The sequence below is a fragment of the Neopelma chrysocephalum genome, unplaced genomic scaffold (genome assembly GCF_003984885.1).
Source record: "Neopelma chrysocephalum unplaced genomic scaffold, ASM398488v2 Primary Assembly neopelma1_23, whole genome shotgun sequence".
Classification (NCBI taxonomy): Eukaryota; Metazoa; Chordata; class Aves; order Passeriformes; family Pipridae; genus Neopelma; species Neopelma chrysocephalum.
The window spans coordinates 31,121,189-31,142,161 of record NW_020897691.1 but is presented as its reverse complement, the minus strand read 5'-3'; the positions used below and the strand labels follow the sequence as shown (position 1 = coordinate 31,142,161).

Here is a 20,973-nt window from a genome sequence, read left to right as displayed (position 1 = left end):
TGAGATTTACCATCTGCTATTTTGGATTTTAGGACTTTTTTTTTTAAATCTCCTCCTGCTGCTCTTTAGTCAAACAGTGGTTTGTTCAGGACAGTATTTCATGGGGATTTGAGTGGGTATCTCAGGAAAGAACCCTTTTTCAGCCACCCTAATAGCAATTGGTTGGAAGGATGCAAGCAATTACTAAAAAGTTCTAAGTGTCAAAAGGAATGGTGTGAGTATCCCCAAAATGCTCTTCTGTAAGATTATTATGTACCAGTGTTGGTTGGTATGGTTATTTTCAGGTATGCTTTGTTCTTGTAGTCTTTTTCACTAGTAATAAGGAGTTTAGATGTTGTCTTTCATTTTTTTGAAACGCCTGGAATTGAAAACTTTTGTTTTCTCTCTACTGTTTAAGGCAATCCTATGCACTGGTATAAATCAAGATTCAAATCCTGTTGTGGCAGGCAGAATACGTTACTTGCCCTGAAGCTCTTGCACTGAGATGTCCCTATTACCTGAGGCATCCTTGAAGACAGATACAAAGAACTAAGCAGTAAACTGTAAAGACTTAAGACATCATTATGACACTAACAATTTAGTTATTCTTCCAGTCCTCATTAGCTTTATACATATACTCTGACAGTATGTGCATTTACATTTTGATCTGTCATGCCAGATTACAGGAATATAATTCTGCTAGTTACAAGTAACCCTGCAAACTGTGAACCCTTGTAGGTTCCAGGCCCTTCAAAAAAAGGTAGATTTCATGATGACTGACAGTAGAGCTTTGAATAAAAATAGAATGTTTTCTCTTCTCTTTCTGCATTCTCTAATGGGGATGAAGATGTCCCAGGCAGTTAGTGCTTCTGTCTTTCCACATTGTTAGTGAAATTGTCTTCATTTTGAACATGTATATTTTTTTAAATTGGAAAGGAGTTATCTGAATGTAAATGCGTATGGAAGCTCAGCAGTACATAGGGTAGCTGAATGAATTACTGAAATCCATTAATATTTGGAACCATAATTCTAATGTGTGCTCCTAAAAATCTCTCTGTAATTTTTTAAAATGATGACTAGCAATTTAAAAGTATTAACACTGTAATATTGGTATGACTTAACAGAATTGGTTCCCTAAACTAGCAGTTGTTTTCACTTGAGGGCTGAAGTTCTGTGACTTTTAAGAAAGGTCTTTGGTCTTTGGTTTTCAATTATATTGCAACTTTTAGGTCTGTAGTGACACTTTGAGATTTTCTCATGCACTTTATTGTTCTATTTATAACTCTATTTTAAAGATATATCTTAAATGTAAGCATGTAAATAACTTAGTCATCTGCTTAAGCACTGACGTGCTTGTGAAGTCTGCCTTGAACTAAGGCTACAGTAGTAGCATTTCAAACTCTTGCACCTATTGAATATTCAAATGAAAACATGATCAAGTACAAGCTTTAACCAGAATCCATCCATCAGTAGCATGAAGGCTTCTTAGAAGCCTATGCCACAAAGTGATGAAAGCAGAACCTATTGCTGCTATTGCAAAATCAGCTACAAAATATATAGTCTCACCCAGCAAACCCATTAATTTAGAGAAATTGGAAAGTGAAGCTCTGTTGTTCTGTTAAGGAGCAAAAGAGTTAACTGTGCACATGAACTTGGGTGCAATAAACTTGAAGCTCAACTGTATGGCAGATGCTGCAGTAGAATGTGGCACCACCTCACCTGACACACTAACGTGTCCTATATATAGCTGACCCATCAGTTTTAGGAGAAAGAATACTGTGCTTGGTGAAAATTAGAGAGGAACAACCCTACCTCATCATCTTTGCAAGATAAATGGCTTTTCTATGCCTTTTGAGATGTTGGATGCCTTTCAGGTCTTCTACAACTTTGTCCACATCTTAGCAATTCATACACACTGCCTTATGAGTATCATGTTTCCCAATAAAAATCATAATCCAGAGGCATGGAATTTGAGAAACCAAGTTCCAGTACTCCACAGGCTTCAGGCAATATCACAGCACAAACTTAGTGTTATTAAAAGATAGAGCACATGTAGGGCATCTGTAAAGATCTATCCATGATCTCTGTAAGTTTTCAAACAGCAGGGTTGTCCATATGACACAGCCAGCCATTGCTGACAGCACAGCATTGGAATTTCAAGGTTGAAGATGAATTCGCTTTCCCACAAACTTCTACTCGCAGAGACCACTAAGATACAAGGAAGTGCTACAGAGTCTATTGACAGGACTGGTGATGCATCTTGGTGTATTTTTACCTCAGATGGATAGTTTCATTAGAAGACTGTCATAATAGAATCATAGAATCATAGAATAGGTAGGGTTGGAAGAGACCTCTAAGATCATCAAGTCCAACCCCTGATCCAACTCCAATTACTATCTCTTTTTAAAAACCTCCAGGGATGGTGAATCCACCACCTCTCTGGGTAGGTTGTTCCAATGCCTGATACCCCTCTCTGTAAAGAATTTCTTCCTAACATCTAACCTAAACCTCCCCTGGCAGAGCTTGAGCCCATGTCCCCTTGTCCTATTGTTGGTTGCCCGGGAGAAGAGACCAACCCCCGCCTGGCTATAACCTCCCTTCAGGTAGTTGAAGAGAGTGATGAGGTCGCCTCTAAGCCTTCTCTTCTCCAGACTAAACAACCCCAGCTCCCTCAGCCTCTCCTCATAGGACTTGTGCTCAAGTCCCTTCACCAGTCTCGTTGCTCTTCTCTGGACCCGCTCCAGCACCTCAATGTCCTTCCTGAATGTTTATCAGAGGTTAGTCATGTACAAAGAAGTAAATGGATCAGACAAGGTAACATTACGGATGAAAAACAGGGGTGGGGTTTTTATGTCTAGCTTGAAAAAAATTGTCCATCTTACTGTGATTTATTCAGGTGTCACCTTCAGTCTGAATTCCTATGACACTTAAGTTTGATGGGGGCAAAAAGGCTCCAGCTCCATCATAGTGGAGAAAATTTCATCTTTCTAGTGGCTTTTACAAAGCTCCACTGAAAAAGCTGACCCTTACTACCAATCTTCAACAGTGCAGCAACACAGAACTTTGCTAAAATAAACACAGTAACTTAGTTTATAGCCTTGCCAGACAATCTGTTCTTGAGATGGGAGTGACAAAGTCACAAAGAGAAATCTGGTATCTGACAGTCCATTATTTTCTTTGTAGTGCCTCAACTGCTGGTTTTCTGGAAGTCAGTTCAGACTAGTCTAGACTAATACTGTCCATGCCATCTGAAAATGCTGGAGGGAAGAAAAAGGAAAAACCCAAAATGTACTATGCACATACACTCCTGGCAAATCCTCATTTACCAGAGACAAAAAAAGAGCAAAGTTAACTAAATCTTGTGACTTCTGTCCGGACAGCTGCAGGAGATCCTTCACATACTTTACTTAACTACCCTACTCCTTATCCATAGCACAGTGGTCTGCAAGCTTACAGATTATCTCATATTTTGAGAGCCACAGAAGTTTGGTCTGAAGATGATGGGTTAATTGTTGCTGTGGTGGGTAGCTGGGGAGCTCTGCTCAGTGCCAGCCAGGAAGATGCTACAAACCTGACAACTGTGTATCAGGGCTGGCAGTGTGTGTGGGACTATTCATGCTAGGCCTTCCTATTTGCATTTCTGTTTCCAGTTACAGTTCTCTTTTTAAGAGCTGGTCTTGTAGTGTGTGATATGAAAACTGGTCTGGAGAAGGTGGGTGGAGGGATTTTTTCTTAATTTTTGGTCTAGGCAATGAAAATCTAAGGAAGAAAAGCCAGCTGGAGGCACTATGGATGCTTTATTAAAGGCCAAACCCAGGCTTCTACATGGAACTTGAAAAGCAAAGGCTCTTTCAGGAGGAGATGGAGGGAGGATACACTTGAACATTTCCAGCTTTAGCTAAAGCTGTTTTGGAGGCATGGCTGGGTACTCACTGTCCGTAAGATAAGGGTGTGACTGGCCTATCTGCAGATAGGGAAAATCAGAGGTGTGTGCCCTGCACGAGACAAAAGCTATGAGTCAACAGCAGTTTTAGAACTGGCTGAAATGTCAGGAACTTTTAGGGAGTTGTTGGGGTCTCCATCCAAAACTTTCCTGGACTATGAGATAAGGAGGCCTACCTTTCAAAATAAGGGTGTTCTTCAGTTTGTCCCATCTCACGAGAAAGGTGGGGCAGACCTACACTGATACAAACTGGAAAGAAGCAGGAACTTCATGGTGTAAAGGGAATCCTGAAGACATCTGATATCCATCCAGAAATCAACTGAAATGCTTGCCATTTCAACAGCAGGATGAATAAGTCTGATGAAGGCTGGCCTGGATGTGTGAAAGACCTGAAACCTTCAGCCAACATGATGAAGTTGCTGCACTGCTCCTGCAATATTTCCCATCCATCCTAACTACAGGTCTTCAGGTACAGATGTATGAAAGACCAAAATTTTTGAAGACAGGTATATACTTGGCTAAATAATCTCTGGGATGCAGGAGGTGAAGGTAAGCTGTCTCAGGACAAAGCAATCTTGGAGCAGCATTACTGAGAGGAAATTAAGGGATTTTAAGAATCTGCAATAGATGAGACGTTGTTACAGATGGGACATATCTGACGGTGTTTGATCACAAGTTCAAATTTCATTCCTGCAGAAAGTCTAGCAGACTTCCTACAGAGTTAAGGCCTCTTAACTTGAGGCCCAACTGTTGATGGAACAGCCAATGAAGCCATGCTCTCAGGAAAATATTTCCAAGGTACATGCTGATAGAAAATACTTCATGTGCAATTATAACTGTTCAGGAAAACAATTCCCTGGTGGAAGTGAAGATGAGAGAAGAGTGGCCTGAAGGCTGCGTCTGTATTAGTAACTTTATCAGGGACGGAATGAATCTACAGTGGAAAACTGTTCCCTGCCTCTGCCTTGGCTTGTAGCAACTTGGGAATGCCCAGGGACAGTTTGGGATCTACAAAGAGGGAAAAATATCTCCAGTTTCAGTGTCTTGCATACCTCAGGATACTGACACCATATACTCTATTTATAACCACAGCTGGATGGCTCATGTCAGCCACTTTGGATTGGTTTCTAATGGATCAGAGGAGAGACAGCTGTTAGCACCTGAAGACTGCCTAGCAGGACGACGCTTACTATGAATGAAAAAAAAAAAAGAGGTGGTTTCCCCTGGAGTCAGTTCCCTTCAATGAAAAGAAAGAAAATCAGTAGCAAACTGCTGTTGGCATGATATGGACAATCTCAGACAGTGCAAAACGTCAGCAAAAAGGCAGCACTCACAAGGCTCTGCAGAGGCTGCAAGAGGAAAGGCAACAAGGGTGTATTTCGTACAGCTCAGAAAGGCATGTTATACAAAACTGGAGAGCTGGAGAAACAGCTGATAGTCTCCCAGACTTTTAGGCAGGCTGTTTTAAATACAGTTCACAAAATTATTTAAGCAGTCCATCTGTAGAGGGATGCAACACCAAACAAAATTTTCAGAGATGTGAACAGCCAAATATGCACCAAGAAGCAGCAGAATGACTGACCCAGATGTCCCTGAGCTCCAGACCTGCCAGAGCAGGCATGTGTTGGTTCCTGTCCCTGTGGAGTTGAACACACCAATCAATCACTGCAGATCTCAAACTCCAGGGTAAATGAAATATTTTCTAACTAGTGATCATCTTGTCCAAATATGCATAAGCAGTGCTATGGCTCTGGGGACTGCAAAACAGGTGCTTAAACTCAGTAGTAAGGTGAGAACCTACAGAGAGAGTTTGTTAAGCCTCACTAAGTCTCTATGGAAAACTATGTATCAATTTCTAAAAATAAAAGGTAGCTGAATGACTCCCTGTGATTCTCAGAAGAGAGACTAGCTGGGGAGAATGAAACAGGCCTTTGAAAAAACAGTGCAGACAGAACCAAACAGCGAGACAGATGGTTACCCCATCTTTTATTTACAAATCCGAAAGTCCTACACTGGTCAAATAAATTTCTGGAGTTGTTGCATGTGGGCTGGTCTTCTAGCTGCCAACTCTTATTAAAGAGATGTAGAAGGAACAAACCCAGGTTCCTCACAGAAGTCCTAAAGCTGTAGAAAACTCAACAGAAAATTTCTACTAAGCGCTTGCAAGAAAGGCAACCTAATAAAACAAGTAAACTCAGAAACATATTCACTGCGTGGAGGTAAAGTTCTATTTTTTCAAAACAGAGAATAGATTATTGGTCATTTGTAAGGGCTGTTTGCAGCAAGAAGGCAGCTTGAGCCTGTCGGTGAGATAGGAAGATGAAGGTCTTCCATATCTTCAGCAAGAAAGCAGGCATTCTCCTGGGTCACAGTTTCTGAATCACGCAAAAAGTGATGAAGCACAGGCTTTGTTTAAAAAGTGAAGGGGAAGGCAGCAACCTGATTGAAAGAGCAGAGGCCCAACAGCAAATTCAGCTGCAGGAGTTAGGTCAGTGTTTTCTGAAATTCTGCAAGGCAATTCCAGTTAGGACTGGATGGGTTAATGGGCTGCAGCAGGAACATGATACTGCAGAGCCCCGAAGGGTCATGGTGGATCCCAAAGTACATGATACCTAAGATAGAGGAGGAAAGAAAGGGAATTGTGGCACAAGGAGAATGGTAATGATCTAATACGTTGTCCTGGTACAAAGAAATGCTTGTGCAGAAGACCAAGGAAAAATGATATGACAGACAGTTTAGGAAGAAGAATTCTAATTCAATGGTTGTTAAATAGCTTGTGTCCTAAAACTGTACCGGATGGGTAAAGGGCACAAGATACGTTAATGCACAGAATCTTACCAAAGGTTGGTTAGATATCGGCAGTTTCCTCTAAAAGAGGGATCCAAATGTAAACAGCTTTTAGCACTTCTCCAGGGTTTACCAAACCTCAGGTGTGTCTTTTGGCCTATGTGGACTAAAATCCCAGACCCAGCAATTAAATGTAATCTGGACTGCTTTTTATATGTAGTGAGGAACTAGCTGAAAATGAAATTTACAGATTTAATATTTGTACATGGAAGGGAAAAATGTGAATTAGGACTGTCCTCTCATAAGAAAGCAGGAACTGGTACTTCAAAGTGTGCAAATATGGTAAGGAAAGTAAAGCAGTTTAATAGTTCTTCAAACTCATAATTTGAAGCTTCTGCACAAAGAGCAAGTTGACAAAAATCAATGTTAGGTACAGCTACAGACAGATTCATAAGTAAGACACGCCTTGCACAGGAAAGGCAAAGAAAATAATTCAAACAATATCCAAACTCCTGGACTAGAAATTAATGCTTTAGTCCAGCAGTTCTAGCCATGAAAAGGTTCCTTGAAATTAAACTAGAATTAATAAGATTTCTTGCTAGGCACTCAAGTTTCACTTGTGTTAAGGATCCTAAAGAATTCTAAAGTAGAAATTTGGTGCACCTGCTGTTTGGTTTTTGGAAGGCGGGCTGGGAGACCATGAAGTTTTGCACAATATAAGGAATATTTTAGTGAAATATAGGTGATCTAAAGGCCCTAGACAATCCTTTCTGAGATGAAACTTCACACATCATCAAGTACACATACCACAGTAAGCTTGTGAACTGCAATATTGGTTTTCATGGAACTATCTTTGAACCTAGCTATCATGGCCGAGCTGCAAACCAGATCATATGAAGATGAAGCACAGGAGAGAAACGTGGTGAAGAAGGCAACAGCAACATCAGGCCGAGAGCAGCTGACAGAAGGAGATCAGTACTGACAAAAGTGGGCAAAGTCACACTGAAATGTATGGCAAAATTTCACTCCAGATCACTGTAAGTCCCCTAGCAAATCCGCAATTATCCATCCTGTTTTCAATTCTTAACATGGAAAAAAAGACTCGAGAAAAGGTTATGCTGAGCCAAAATTTTCTCTCTGGCTTCTCTCCAGACCTATTTGTCAACAGTTAGAATGGAAAATTAGAGGCATATATGTTTCATAAGAAGTTCCCTTGCACACAAGCGGGTTTATGTTCGACATCACATTCCAGTTCCACTGCTACAGAAGACCCAGTATACACACACCTATGGAACTGGGAAGGATTTATTCTCTGTTTCTCCCATGTATAAATCATGCTGTTTCCCAGACATAAAATGAAAAGCAGCACTATCTGAGAAATATTCAATTTACACATGCTAGTTGAGACACTGGGATTTGACCCTAATTATTTTGTGATTTTGAACGTACAAGTAATATATTCATTTGTTCAAATAAAGCCATTGGCAGAGGTAATCTGACTCTGCACATTGTCCCCAGAAGAGTTTGTAAAAATGCCTGGCATTCAGAGCCAACTGGGACATACTTAAATTTAACAAAAAGGAGAAAGAAAAAAACAAAGAAGAAAAAAAAACCACTTGCTCTCTGAAACCACCTTGAAATCATCTTTACGAGTAAGACATAATTCCTCAACACAGGGGTGAATTTCCAGAAAGTAAACAGAAATCCAATTGCATCCAGACAGAACTTATGAAAGAACAGAAGAAAGGAGATATCTGGTCAGGATGCTAGCCATCACACAGTGCGAGCTCTGGAAAGATGTTGTATTTGTCATACTGGAAAGCACTAAAAATACAGGTCCAGATCAACCTCTTGCAAGTAAAGCATTGAGAGGTGCCTCTGGATGAGGCCTGGAAGGTTCCTTGTTAGAAGCTCATTACAGTCCTCCACGGATACAGCTGAAGGGCAGGACTGCCCTTCTGCAGAGCTATATCAGGCCTCATATGCCTCCACAGCAGTTCTCTGCTTCAGCTGTGCTCATACAACCTGAGCACACATGTTCATATTATGTAGAAGGCTTCTATATAAACATACTTGAGTGAGAAAATAAACCTTTCCAGGTAAAGAAGCACATACCTGCACTTGTAGATCCAATTCCTGCAGTAAGCACAGAGCGTGGCATGATCTTTACTGCATACTTTAGGAACTGAGATTTCCCTGTACCTGGATCTCCAACCAACAAAAGATGCGATTCACCTTGGGGGAAAACATTGATGTAGAGCAGACAGTACAGATAAAGGCACACAGATACAAAAAATGCTCAGATTAAATAATACTTGTCATTATTCACCTAACATTTAGCACTACATATACATTACAACATGTGATTCTGTTTAAGACTGCACTATTTATTGGGTGTGATAAATTATTGTTTAATAAAAGCATCTAGTCATATTGCTTCACCCAGCAATATGACTGGACACAAATATTTACAATGAAATATTTTTAAAGTATTAGCAGGTATTTGACACCCTTCCTGTAATGAGAATTCTTAAATTTTAGAATACTCATTTCTCAGGCTCATCTCACTCTTGAACTTGAAAGAGAAGGATACTAGGTTTTAGTTATCATTCCACTACTTGGTTACTTAAATTATTGCAAAATGGACTAATAAAATCAGCACGTTGTTTTTCTTAACTAATTCTTTGCCAACAGTTACATAACTTCATAATTTCAAAACAATAATTTGGCTACTACAATCTCACTGAAGTGCTTTAAAATTATTTCACTATCTACAAAATATCAGTACAACTTCAATCATGAAGTCTATAACTTTATTTAGCTGCTGGAGCATTAAGAAAATCCTGTATGTGTATAGAGAAACATCCTATTTTAGAATTATTATGACCTACATAGATTATGACCTGCATAGCACCTGGCACATGGCAGATTTGCCATCTAATAACAACAGAAGGAGAATCAGCAGGCAGATAACTTGGGAGTTACAGGACTAAGTGAGATGTGCTGACAATCACAGATGGAAAAGTCTGGCATTAAGAAGCAAAATGAATCCTTTAATTTTTCCTTTCAATGAACTGTAGTGATTGACATTAAGGGAACATTAAGATTCCATCCTTTGATGCCAATACTGCTGGGAATAGTCTACTAGAAATCATTTAAAAATGTCACTTATACAATAAAAAGTGAATTTATATTTTAGATAAAACAGCTGCCTTTAATATTGTACCTAATGGAAACCTGAAAGTCTGCTTCTACTGGGTTTTTTTGGGGGAAAAATTATAATAAAAAGAGGAAGTCTAGACACCCACTTTATTTGTCTGAGATTCTGCAATAATACTCAGGATTGATCAAAAATTGTTCTCACTCAAGAAAATGGGATGATTATGCTTCCAAGACCTTACTGGTTTGATTTTGTAGGGGGGAGGGATGTGGGTGAAGACAGGGATGGGAATGACTGTTAGAAAGGATCTGATACTGTTAGAAAGAATACTAACCTCTGATTCGAGTTCCAGTAGCATCCGTCCTCTGTACACCACCAGCAAGCACCATGGCTACAGCCAGCTTCACCAGGTACAAGCCAAAAACTTGAGGACATAAGCTAGCCAAAATTTCATTCCTCCCTAAAACAGCAAAAATGGCACTCAGCACTGCCTCTGGAGTAAAACCTAATTTCCCACAGACTCCTGTGTATACTGACAAATAATTTGGGCCTCCTTCTTGAACAAGAGGAACAGAGTAGGGAGAAGATTTTCTTAAAATTTTTTTTTTTTTTAAATGGGACCCAAAGCAGTTGTTTGATCCAAACAGTCACAAGCAGCAAAGCCAATCCTATTGCAATTTAAGGAATGTATGGTCTGGATAGCAGGAGAAAAGGGCTCTAAGGAAAGAAATACCATCATCCAAATTCTTCTGTTTCATAGCTAAAAGTGTAGGGGCTATGAAGAATAAAACCTAAAAATTTCCAGACTTTGAAAGAGCCCTTGAAAACTGGTGTGTTGTACATTTAAGAAAATAAAGAAAACTTCTAACACTTGAATTATTTTGTCTTAAACCTGTGCACACATAGCATGGCTCATTTTCTTGTTGTTACCTTCAATTTCCTTTTCCTTTTTGACCCTTCTGTGTCACAGATCCCTTTCCTCCTCCCTACCATAGTTTCTTTCCAGCACAACGCTGATGGCTTGCAAGATACGTAACAGAATTAATTCTGTCCTTTAATATTCTGACACTACCAGCACATAAGGGGTCACAGGTTTCATGCCATGTATTACTCCCATTGCTAGGGAATAAAAGAGAGTGACCAATTTTGAGATCTGAACTTCATGTTTTAAATTTAGATGCAATTACATGGTACTGGCAAAATATGTAAGCCCCTAATAGATGACCTGAGGCACATGTGTTTCTTTTGGAGGTTTTCTGAAGGAATTAACACATCTTTGTCCATCCAAAAGTGAAATTTTAAAACATTTGGTCAGCCATGGCATAACTCGAGATTTAACTCCACAGTTAGGAGTTAGCATCACAAAGTGACTGACATAAAATGCAGAAGTAGCTACCACTATCTCTTGAAAAACAGCAAATGTACACACATTCTGTTGTGCAATGGCCTATCCCTTAGACTCCTCAGTCAAATTTGATCTCTGTCCTCCATTTCAACTCAAATTCAGACTAACAGCCTGAAACAGCCATCTTGGGCAGTCAGGGTCCTTCTCATTTCTACCTCAATTTTCTTGTACCCACTTCATATTTATTTATTCAGAATGAGTAATATTGCACAAAATCACATTGCTCCTGCAGGCTTCCAAAAATTGTCCTGAGAATGAAAGATTAAATGGAACCTTCAAAGAAGATCCTGAATTACTTTCTGAACAGTTCTAACCAGAGTGATAATAATCTTGTTCCAAAGAGCAGAAGGATGAAATGTGATTCCAAACATTGTACTCCAAACATTCCAAACATGTATCATTCCAAACAGCAGGAAGCTAGCAATTAAATTGCTTTTCGGAAAATGCAGTTCTGAAGAATCTTTAACATTGACAGGGTCTACAGTATCTTATGTGAGCGGGCTAATTTGGGGGATATTCCCACCTCTTTTTTCCTCCTGTTTGTCTTTTAAGAAGAAAAACTAAGCCCTTTCCAGGGTTTTATAAGATACAGTGTCAGCCTAAAAAAGTTCAATGATGGAGACCCTAAAGACTTCATGGAGCTTCCACAGAGTTGAGGAGAAGGCACTCAGAATATGGAGAAGGACAGAGTTTTAGACACAAATCCTGGTTATTCCAAGGTGGTTGACTACAGACTACACCAAGTTTAGGACCCAGCACTGACTGTTCTGGAAGCCACTGTGAACTGGGAGGTTCCACTGCACCTAAGTCAAGGGTCTAGGCATCCAAGGGTTAGCTTAAAGATAAGATGTGCTAAGCTCTATGGTAAAGATTCACAGCTTAGTTTGGGATGCAGAGACCGTGAGTCAGATCTCTCACCCCAGAGGCAACAGCTGTGCTGACTAAAGGCAGATCTGGTCCACACCGTTTCTTCTAAGAAGTATGCTTCGTCTTTCTTGATTATAAAACACTCCTCTTTTCCCCCCTGGTAATTATATTATTTCTCATTTTTTATTAATATATGTTCCACAAAATACTTGACCAGAAAGCTCAAAAGAAGGAAGATCAATGCAGAAGTTTTGGTACTTCCTCCCCCTCAGTAAGATTAAAGTAAAAATTTCATATTCTTGTACTGGAAAAAATATATTCTTGGATTAATGGGTGGTGGGATAGGATAATGGGGGAAAATGTGTTCAGTCACTGTATTTTCACTCCTGATTTCACCTCTACCCGATCAAGTGCTCTACGTAAAAGCTTTCAACTACTAACCTGCCAAGGGATCATTCCTATGCCTTTCCCAGAAGTCTTCAAATTCCTTGCGAACTTCTTCATCAATTACAACCCCTGCTAGCTGCTCATTGTTCACTTTAACGTAGTTGGCTTTCAAAACAATCTCCAAATCACAGCGTGAACCCTCATGGAAAGGTTTCCACCTCTGCATTACCACACCATACACTGTGATATCATCTCCTGGAGGTAAAAACAAAAGTTAGCAAAATAACATCTGACTTGAGACATGAAGACATTTCAGTTAGCTGTAATGCATAATAATGCAATGCAGTTACAGGAAGTCTAAAACAAAGATAAGGTAGAGTGCTTACATCTGTGGTAGGAAGTTGCTGTGTCTTTCCACTTCTGCTTAAGGGAGGTGAATTCTTACAGGTATACCTCTGTTTGTTTCCTCTTTTAGAAGAGAGGAATTCACAGCAAACTGTAGAAGCTCTTTCAATTAGATTGACTATACAAAAAATTCAGTCAAAACTTATTTGATTTCTGGTAACTTTTATGAACTCCAGAATTACTCATTAACATTCTGGGTACAGTGTTCTTCTGAGAAAGTATGACCAGAAATTAATTTCTTGTGGAGATGTGCCTATCTGAGAATCTGTAGTCCATTCTTCATTCATCCTCCTGCCAATTAGCTTCTTCTTTGAATGCCCAGTAGCTTTTTCCACCTGCAGCACTCCTTAGATAGAAAGCTGGGTTACTCAGCTCTTTGAATCTAAGAAGGGGCAACACATGCTGGGTGATGGTGTGAACCAACTTCCTCGAGATGTTTGGTGTTCTACATTAACATGATTTAATATAATTTCTGTATGTCACAACCCATTACTTATTGAAACTGATCTGTTAAACAATTAAGATGTAATATGGGGGTTCATGACATTCTCTAGGATAGTCTTCAACTGCCGTGCTAATGTCCATCCTGAAACAGCAACGTGACAGATGAAGATACCTCATTTGACAAGCTCTCTGCACTAACACAGCCTACTTGACAGTAGAGATTCATCTCAAATGAAAAACCAAAAATGCTTGTGGTGCAAACATATGTGATATATGCTGTATCCTCACCAGACTTGCAACTGTCCACCAAGTCATCTTCCAGAACAACCACCATGCAACGAGGGATGCTTCCAACAGACAGCCTTTGAACCTGGGAGATGGGAAGGAAAAGAGTTTCTTAAGAACAGCACCTTTCAAAAGCCTTTCATTTACAGCTGCTCTGGCTTGAAGACCTACACTCCTTTCTTTCCTGGAACTGAGGTCAGTTCTTGCCTTTTATCACAAAACTTACAGTAAGGGATGCCACTGCTGCCATGAACTTAACAATGAAAGTTTAATGCTGATATTAATGGAAATGGGATTGGGTATTAAATTAGCAGAAGGTGCTCAGTGCTGGGAGATGCAGTGTGATTTCAATATCTTGCTGAAGAGAGCTCACTAAAAGAGGTCATTTGAAAGAACTGATCTTTTTTTTATTATAATTTGATACTTCTTCAATATGCAAAGTTGACTTTGGGTACTGAAGCATGTCAATGTGTTAGACAACCCTTCATGGAAGTACATACGGAGAGAATATTCTCTGTATTTTTCTGGTATTTAACCATAATTTGAGAGTTGGAGATTAAGTATACACCTAGGTGTCAAGGATTAAATCAACAACCAGAAAAAACAAATATATATATTGACAAATGTGCCAGTAAATCCTGTAATTCTTTTTCTTTTCTCCAGGGCAAAGTCTATGCAATCTGGTCAGAATCTATTTCCAACCAGCAATCTTTCCATTTACACTTAAAGCTTGCAATAGTTTTTAGAGTATCCACTGTACAAGTACAACAGTCAGAAGTTCCTTTTCATTCTGCAGCACAGGTCATACATGCTAGAATTCTAGACTTATTCCCTCTCTGGTGCCTAGGAAGGTTAATCCACTCTTGTATATTATCTACGTTGCCACAGGCAGTTCACATCACTGTACTGGTAACACACGCACAGTTACTTGCAGAGCTCAGTAGTGAAACACAAGTGAAATTCAATCCTGGTTTAATTTTACTGTTTTTAATAAGCCCATGGTGCTGAAAATTCCTTCTATCATAGAGATCTATGTGTCACACAATAAAACAAAAAGTTATAGAAATTTCCCATATGTCAGGAACAATCATTATATGAACATGCAACACAGGGCTTATTTCCTAGAAAGTTTTATTCCCTTACTTTTTTTTGCTATTCTCAACTTTCAAGAGCTTTATTTCTAATTTCATACATCTTGCATGTAGATTGGCACCACTATACTCTCCATTTATAAAATCAAAACCCTGAAACAACTGAATATATCTGAGAAAAGATCTACGAAATAAAGACACTGAGCGTATAAATAAACACAGAAACATTGCTTGCAATATACCCTGCTTATTCTCAATTTTCATACAGTGTAGAATTTCCTTTGCCAGTTTTGTCTTGGTTATGTGCTACCATAAAAAGAGGTCCAATTATTTCTCACTCCTCCAGCTCAGCTGTACTTCCACCCAGGGCTACCATCAGAAAACAAATGCAAATTCTGTAAGGATCACATGTGCAATAATTGTTGAATTCGATATTGGCTGAAGGGAAGAGACATTTGCAGACACCATGTGTTGGCCATACTGCACAGCTACAGTTGGCCTTGGCCACCACTGGGTTAGCTCTAATCCTCAGAAGCAGTGTTGAACATCAGCATCATGTCCGGTAAGCGCTTAGAGAAACAATGCACACTTGATGTAAGGATTCAACATGGAATGGAATTTCATCTACAGAAATTTCATTTGTGCACTGATCCCGGGTGTTTTGTACAACATCAAATGGAGTTACCCAATAATGGAAGTCTAATCAACATGTTGCTTAATTGTTAACTCTTTGAGAAATCTCTGACCAACAGGCTGCCTGGCTTCTTTTAGTCTTCTCAGGCATTTGATTTTAACAACAGTAGAACCTGTAAAACTTTTCCACTTCTCTTAGTATGTAAAACTTAACAATGAAAATGGGATAATCTTAATTCTAATGTAAGCATGAATAGTCTTACCAAGATTAGCAGAGATACCTTATTTCAACAGGAAATTAGACCCCCAAATGTCTTCTTTTGTAAGTTAATTATTTTTGTACTTGAGACATCTATACTTTAATACCTTTCCCTCTTTCTCCATCTTTTTTTTTCCTTACCTGTTCCTGAATTTTGATTTCTTGGTAGTCTCTGCAGCAGGTAGGAGAAGAAGCTGTTCCAGAGAGACAAGTGAACTTGATTGAGTTGCAGCCTTCTTCATTAAGACAGGCTGATGGACGACAGAATGCATAGTACTGTTCAAAGTCAGCCTTGACAGCAAACACATGCTTGCACTTGTTGCAGATGTAACTCCGTTCAAACTCCAAAACTTTCACCGAGCTGGTACGTATGACAGTCCCAGTAACAGACAAAAAGTGACCCACATCCTTGGTTTTAGGAATGTGCTCTCGAGTCAGCTCTGGGCAAACAGGCAAACCTGTTAAACAGAAATATGTGCAGCATAAGGCTGTGCATATAAAACATGGACTTACAGTGCAGTTAAACAGAAAGGCTAGAAAACATGCCAGACATATGAACAGTATTACTGTTTCATAAATGTGACTCAACAATTCATCTGTTGTACCATAAATCTGATTCACTGGCCTCAGACAGTAAAAATCATCAGACACTGAGCATTAACTGAAAATGTTGCCATTTACTCTCCCTCTCTTGCCAAGGCCTGAATAGTCATGAACAGTTTCCATTCATGGAAGAAGATCCTCATATTCTCAGATCTATTTATTAGTTTAAATGTTCTTTTTGCAGATGCCATTTATTCTACAACTGGTTTATCTGACTTACAAAATTTTAGTTATGCTACTTAATTGTAGTTCAATGTTATTCCACAGTTAAACAGCTGTAGCTCCTAGTCTTGTGTGAATTCTCAAGTAAACAAATTTAAAATTCGCAGTTGGTGAGCATTTGACCCTAAATCCACATTGCATACCAGTAAAGCTCAAGCACAAGGAAGACAGCATAAAAAAAATGTAAAAGAGTTTTGAACACAACCAAAGCAAATTCTCTTGTAAGTTCAAGAGAATAGTGACAGAACACTTTCCACCTGCCCTCCTTTAATTCCACCCCAACAGCCAGTTCAGTGGTGTCCTGATCCTGCTCTGGTATTCACTCATGCAACCATCACCTGGCACCACAGTGGCTAAAATCCTCAGGAACATTAATCTACCTCTACATGTCTCTGAAATGATCACCTGAGTACAATATTGCCTCTTCAGAAAGTAGTAATGAACTACAAGATACTAATAATTATCAACTTAAAAAGATATTACCTACTCCTAAAATAATTTCTTAGCTTTAAAACAGAGCCAGAAAACAGATGTAAAACTACAAATCTGTTGGGAAATGATGTTTCTAAGGGGACCAAAACTATTTGTGCATCTAGGTCAAATCTTCTTAGGAGCTTTTACTGCTAAAAAAAAGATATCATATGTTTATATTAGTGTTTTCAAAACTAAATGCTTTATTTCAGACATGCTGAAACACTGTTTTGATGCTTTTAAGCCACATTTCACCTTTTGCTTTTGTTTAAAGATAATATTTTTAACTATTAAGCTAATTTTAAAAGGTAAAATAATAAAGTTAAAAAAACATAGAAAGGAATTAAATAATCTGTAAAACTGCAAACAATTTTTTTCTGGTTGACTCTAGCAAAGCTATTTACATGTTCTACCAAACCTGTTGAATTTTTTTTTCTCCCACAGGTTTGCGTTTCTGATTAGTTCAGGGAAAAAAAATCTATTATTTCTCCGACTGTTTTGGCATTTTTTTCCCAGCTCAGTATTGGTGCCCCTCAACAAGCTTCGCAAAATACAACACATCTTACACTAGAGAGAACTGCAGCACTGTTGTCAGGATATATGATGATCATCCCTGTGAATTTTGAAGAGACAAGAGTCTGGATATGAAAAAAGAGCCTTTGTTCTGATCATATCAGACTGCTTGACAAACTCTTTAATTGAGTATGTGCCTCTTTGAATCAACTTTACTGTATTAGTCACAAAAACGCTGAAGCAGCTTGGCCTTCAGTAACAGACACAGCAGTGCTCAGGCTAATGGTAAGGAAAAATTGTTTCATGGATTTGTAGCAAAATGCAGAAGTTACACAATCAAATTCCTACAATGCTAAAATTCAGATAACTCCATCTTTTACCTTCTTCAGTTCACCCAAGGTAATCATCTGTTATTAACTGCTGCATATTCACACTCCCTGAATCCCTCTTTGAACTCCTAGGTGTACTGGTAGCAGTGTGTCAAGATTGCATTCTTATACCCAGCATAAGCAAAACCACTTTTCCTCACTTCATTTCATGCCTGACATGAAGATCCCCTCAGCCGCACTCCAGGTAGTTGTCCGCTGCTCTCACCAAAAATAATGCCTCACCTTCTCATTTCCTTCTCATCTAATGTAGGAATGGGAAGTGGCACTCCAAGAGGAGAATCCCGAAGGTAATCAAAACCCAGAATCCACTTAAAAGGTAACAGTATCATTGGAAAGAAAATTGGTGTGGAAAGAAGGCTACAGATTCCTTAGCTTATTTCTTCTATTTCTTCCGAAGCCAGCCTTTCGGTGGTACAGAACATTAACTAAACTACGTGGACAGATGTTATTTTGATCCAGCTGGACCACTTAAGGATAACCCCCCCTTTCATCAATTTCCCTCCAGCTTAGTGAGGGGGTTATTTGTAATCTGCTAATTTCTTCTGTCAGGCTTGCTTTTATCAGTTATTAAAACTACTTGATCAATCGTTGCTAATTTTACCTGAGGTTTATAAGGGAATATTCAGACAAAACATCACTGTGGGAGGAATGATCAGCTCCAGCAACATGCTGATAACAAGAGCAGGAATGTCTTAAAGACACCGTTACTCATGCAGTGATCATCTGCCCCTTCTAATACTTTCTGGTAGCTTTTAAAATAATCCTACTTGGAGTCTTTTTCTCATGCTGAAGCCCTGAATGATGCAAATGCATTCTAGAACACTAGGAGGAAAGTTTTAATTCATTCCTGCTTTCATAGGTACAGGGAGATGCCCAATGACAAATTTCAGTACAGCACAGAGGCCATACACTATGTACTCAGCAGTTGTGTACAAGCTCCTTAACACCTGAATTGGTAGCAAGCCTTGTTTTTTTTAACTTCTTTCCCTCTAAAAATCTTGAAAAAATAGCATTGTGAGAGTCACAGGCTAATCTGATGTATGTGTTTTCATTACAACATTTTTATTGAAACTTACTGGAATGAAACATGGGCCTATTTAACAACTGTGATTTATCCAAGTTCAAGATGCCAAAAGACTGAATGATCACAATCCACTCCACAAGAGGGCAGGGGAGGGAAACATAGGCTGCCAGCTCTTGGCTTTGCGGACTATTGCTCCAAATAGTTATGACCAGAAATAATCAGAAGGGATGGTGCCCTGACCCAGTCTCCCACAGCAGGCAAAACAGACATTTCAGCTCCTGAATCTGCACTCTACACTTACCAGCCCTCAAAGCTACTAGAAATTTCTTAATAATAAGGAATAATGGCATATCAACTTGAAGTGGAAATAATGACAAAGTTCCCTGTTAACGATTATGCCTTTCAACAGTTCATTCCAATTTTATAACAAGCAATTTTATTATAGCTAAGCATAACATTCGACAATTTCAAATGGAATTGTTACAAGACAACTCGAAATTTTGACTTTGCCTCTTCTGGGAGGTGGCTGGAGACAAAAAAGACGATGAGCCAACTGGCACAGTAGCGAAGTCAACCTGCAATTAAACTTACAAACTGTATATCTTCCCCTAAAACTTTTCTTTAGACCTTCTGTCTAGAAGAGAAATAATGTAAGACCAGCTGCTGATGTGAGGAGTCTTTGCCACGGAAAGGCTTTAGTATAAGCCCTGACCCAACAAATGCCAACCACTGCATGCAGGCCAGTGGCCACTTGCAGGCCACAGCTTTATTTTGGGTTGGTCTACACACCTCCAGGTATTTGCACGTGTTCTTTCCTGCTTAATAGACACTAAGGATTCCCTGCTGCTTCAAACAGTGAAACGGCAAGAATTAACTTGCTCATTCCCATGGCACCCCGATAGTTTGTACCAGAGTAAGGAAACTTGACTGGGAGATGCAGCACACCGCAGTCCCTGCCCCGCCACTCACCCGAGACCCTGGCGTGGAGGTTCTGCTTCAGGCTGAGCTGTGCTGGGTCCGCGGTGTCCTGCAGCGCTGCCAGGGCAGCCCGGCGCAGCGCGCTGTCGAAAATCGGGAGCACCTCGCTGGGGAAGGCGTTGAAATACTCCCCGATCTCCATGTTGGTCTCAAAGAGCGTCAAGGCATCGACGACGACGGGGTAGTGCGCCTGGTCGTCCGCCTCCCTCAGGATGCCCAGGATGTCGTCCCTGTGGTGCTCCAGCACGTAGGACTCGAACACCTGCCCGATGAGGGCCACCTGGTCCGCGCTCAGCACCATGTTGCGCCTACACGGGGACGAGGTGAGGGGAAGAGGTTACACAGCGAGGCTTCCCGGTGCGGGCAGGCGCCGAGCGGGAAACTTTCTCTTTCTCTCGGGGAAGCCCATGGCGGAGCCGGGCGAGAGCGGGGCGCGGCTCAGGAGCTCGGGCAGCGGCACCTCGTTACAGTGGCACCTCCGACCCACTGCTGCCCGGCGCCACGCCAGGCTCGGGGGCCGGGACGGAGCCGCCTGCAGTCCCTCACTGCCGGCTCCCGCCAACCCGCCAACCCGCCCCGCCTCCTCAGTGGGTCACGCCCGCCCGCCGGGGCAGGAGGAGCGGGCGAGGAGCGGGCGAGGAGCGGGCGGGGAGCGGGCGGGGAGCGGGCGGGGAGCGGGCGGGGAGCGGGCGGGGAGCGGGCGGGGCGCTCCTCCCGTTAATGCCACAAAGCGAAACCGCGAGGGCACCCGCTCCGTCGCTCCGTGGGTGATGAGAGGAAGAGGAAGCAGCAGCGGCGTGTCCGCCCCGTCCCAGGCGGTGGCAGAGGCGGGGCTCTCCGCAGCGCGCAGCCGGCCGCCGCCAGCACGGCAGGTGTAGAGCGGTGGCGAGGCGGGGGTGGGCCGGGCCGGGCCGGGCCGGCAGCACGCTGCCTCCCGCCCGCCTGCGGAGCGCTGCCCCAAGCGCGTCCCGTGCCGCCCCGCTGCCGCGCAGCGCGAGATGTGAGTGCGCCCCGAGCGTCAGCCCCGTGCCCGCCGGGCGGAGGCGGGCGGAGCTCTGCGGCCGCCCCGCTCCCGCTCGGTACCTGCAGCGGGCCCCGCCGCCCCTCCGGCCGGGTTCCCGCCACCGC

The 20,973-nt window shown here is 41.2% G+C and overlaps 1 protein-coding gene across 5 annotated transcripts in view; it reads right to left on the bottom strand.

The window, feature by feature from the left end:
• Positions 1 to 20,972, bottom strand: part of MCM9 (minichromosome maintenance 9 homologous recombination repair factor) — a 53,430-nt gene extending 32,458 nt beyond the window's left edge. The window contains exons 1-7 of one of the 5 annotated variants that reach the window (XM_027692323.1): positions 20,929 to 20,972; positions 19,837 to 20,153; positions 15,787 to 16,103; positions 13,666 to 13,747; positions 12,583 to 12,783; positions 10,204 to 10,329; positions 8,825 to 8,944 (exon numbers count right to left, since the gene is read on the bottom strand). In XM_027692323.1, the coding sequence (XP_027548124.1) occupies positions 8,825 to 8,944; positions 10,204 to 10,329; positions 12,583 to 12,783; positions 13,666 to 13,747; positions 15,787 to 16,103; positions 19,837 to 20,146 (1,156 nt within the window). In that variant the 5' untranslated portion in view covers positions 20,147 to 20,153; positions 20,929 to 20,972. Of the gene's footprint in view, positions 1 to 2,926; positions 3,237 to 8,824; positions 8,945 to 10,203; positions 10,330 to 12,582; positions 12,784 to 13,665; positions 13,748 to 15,786; positions 16,104 to 19,836; positions 20,331 to 20,928 lie in introns of those variants that run through there. The other 4 variants (XM_027692343.1, XR_003535688.1, XM_027692350.1 and 1 more) reach the window with 4 other exon arrangements.
• Position 20,973: the final 1 nt, after the last annotated feature.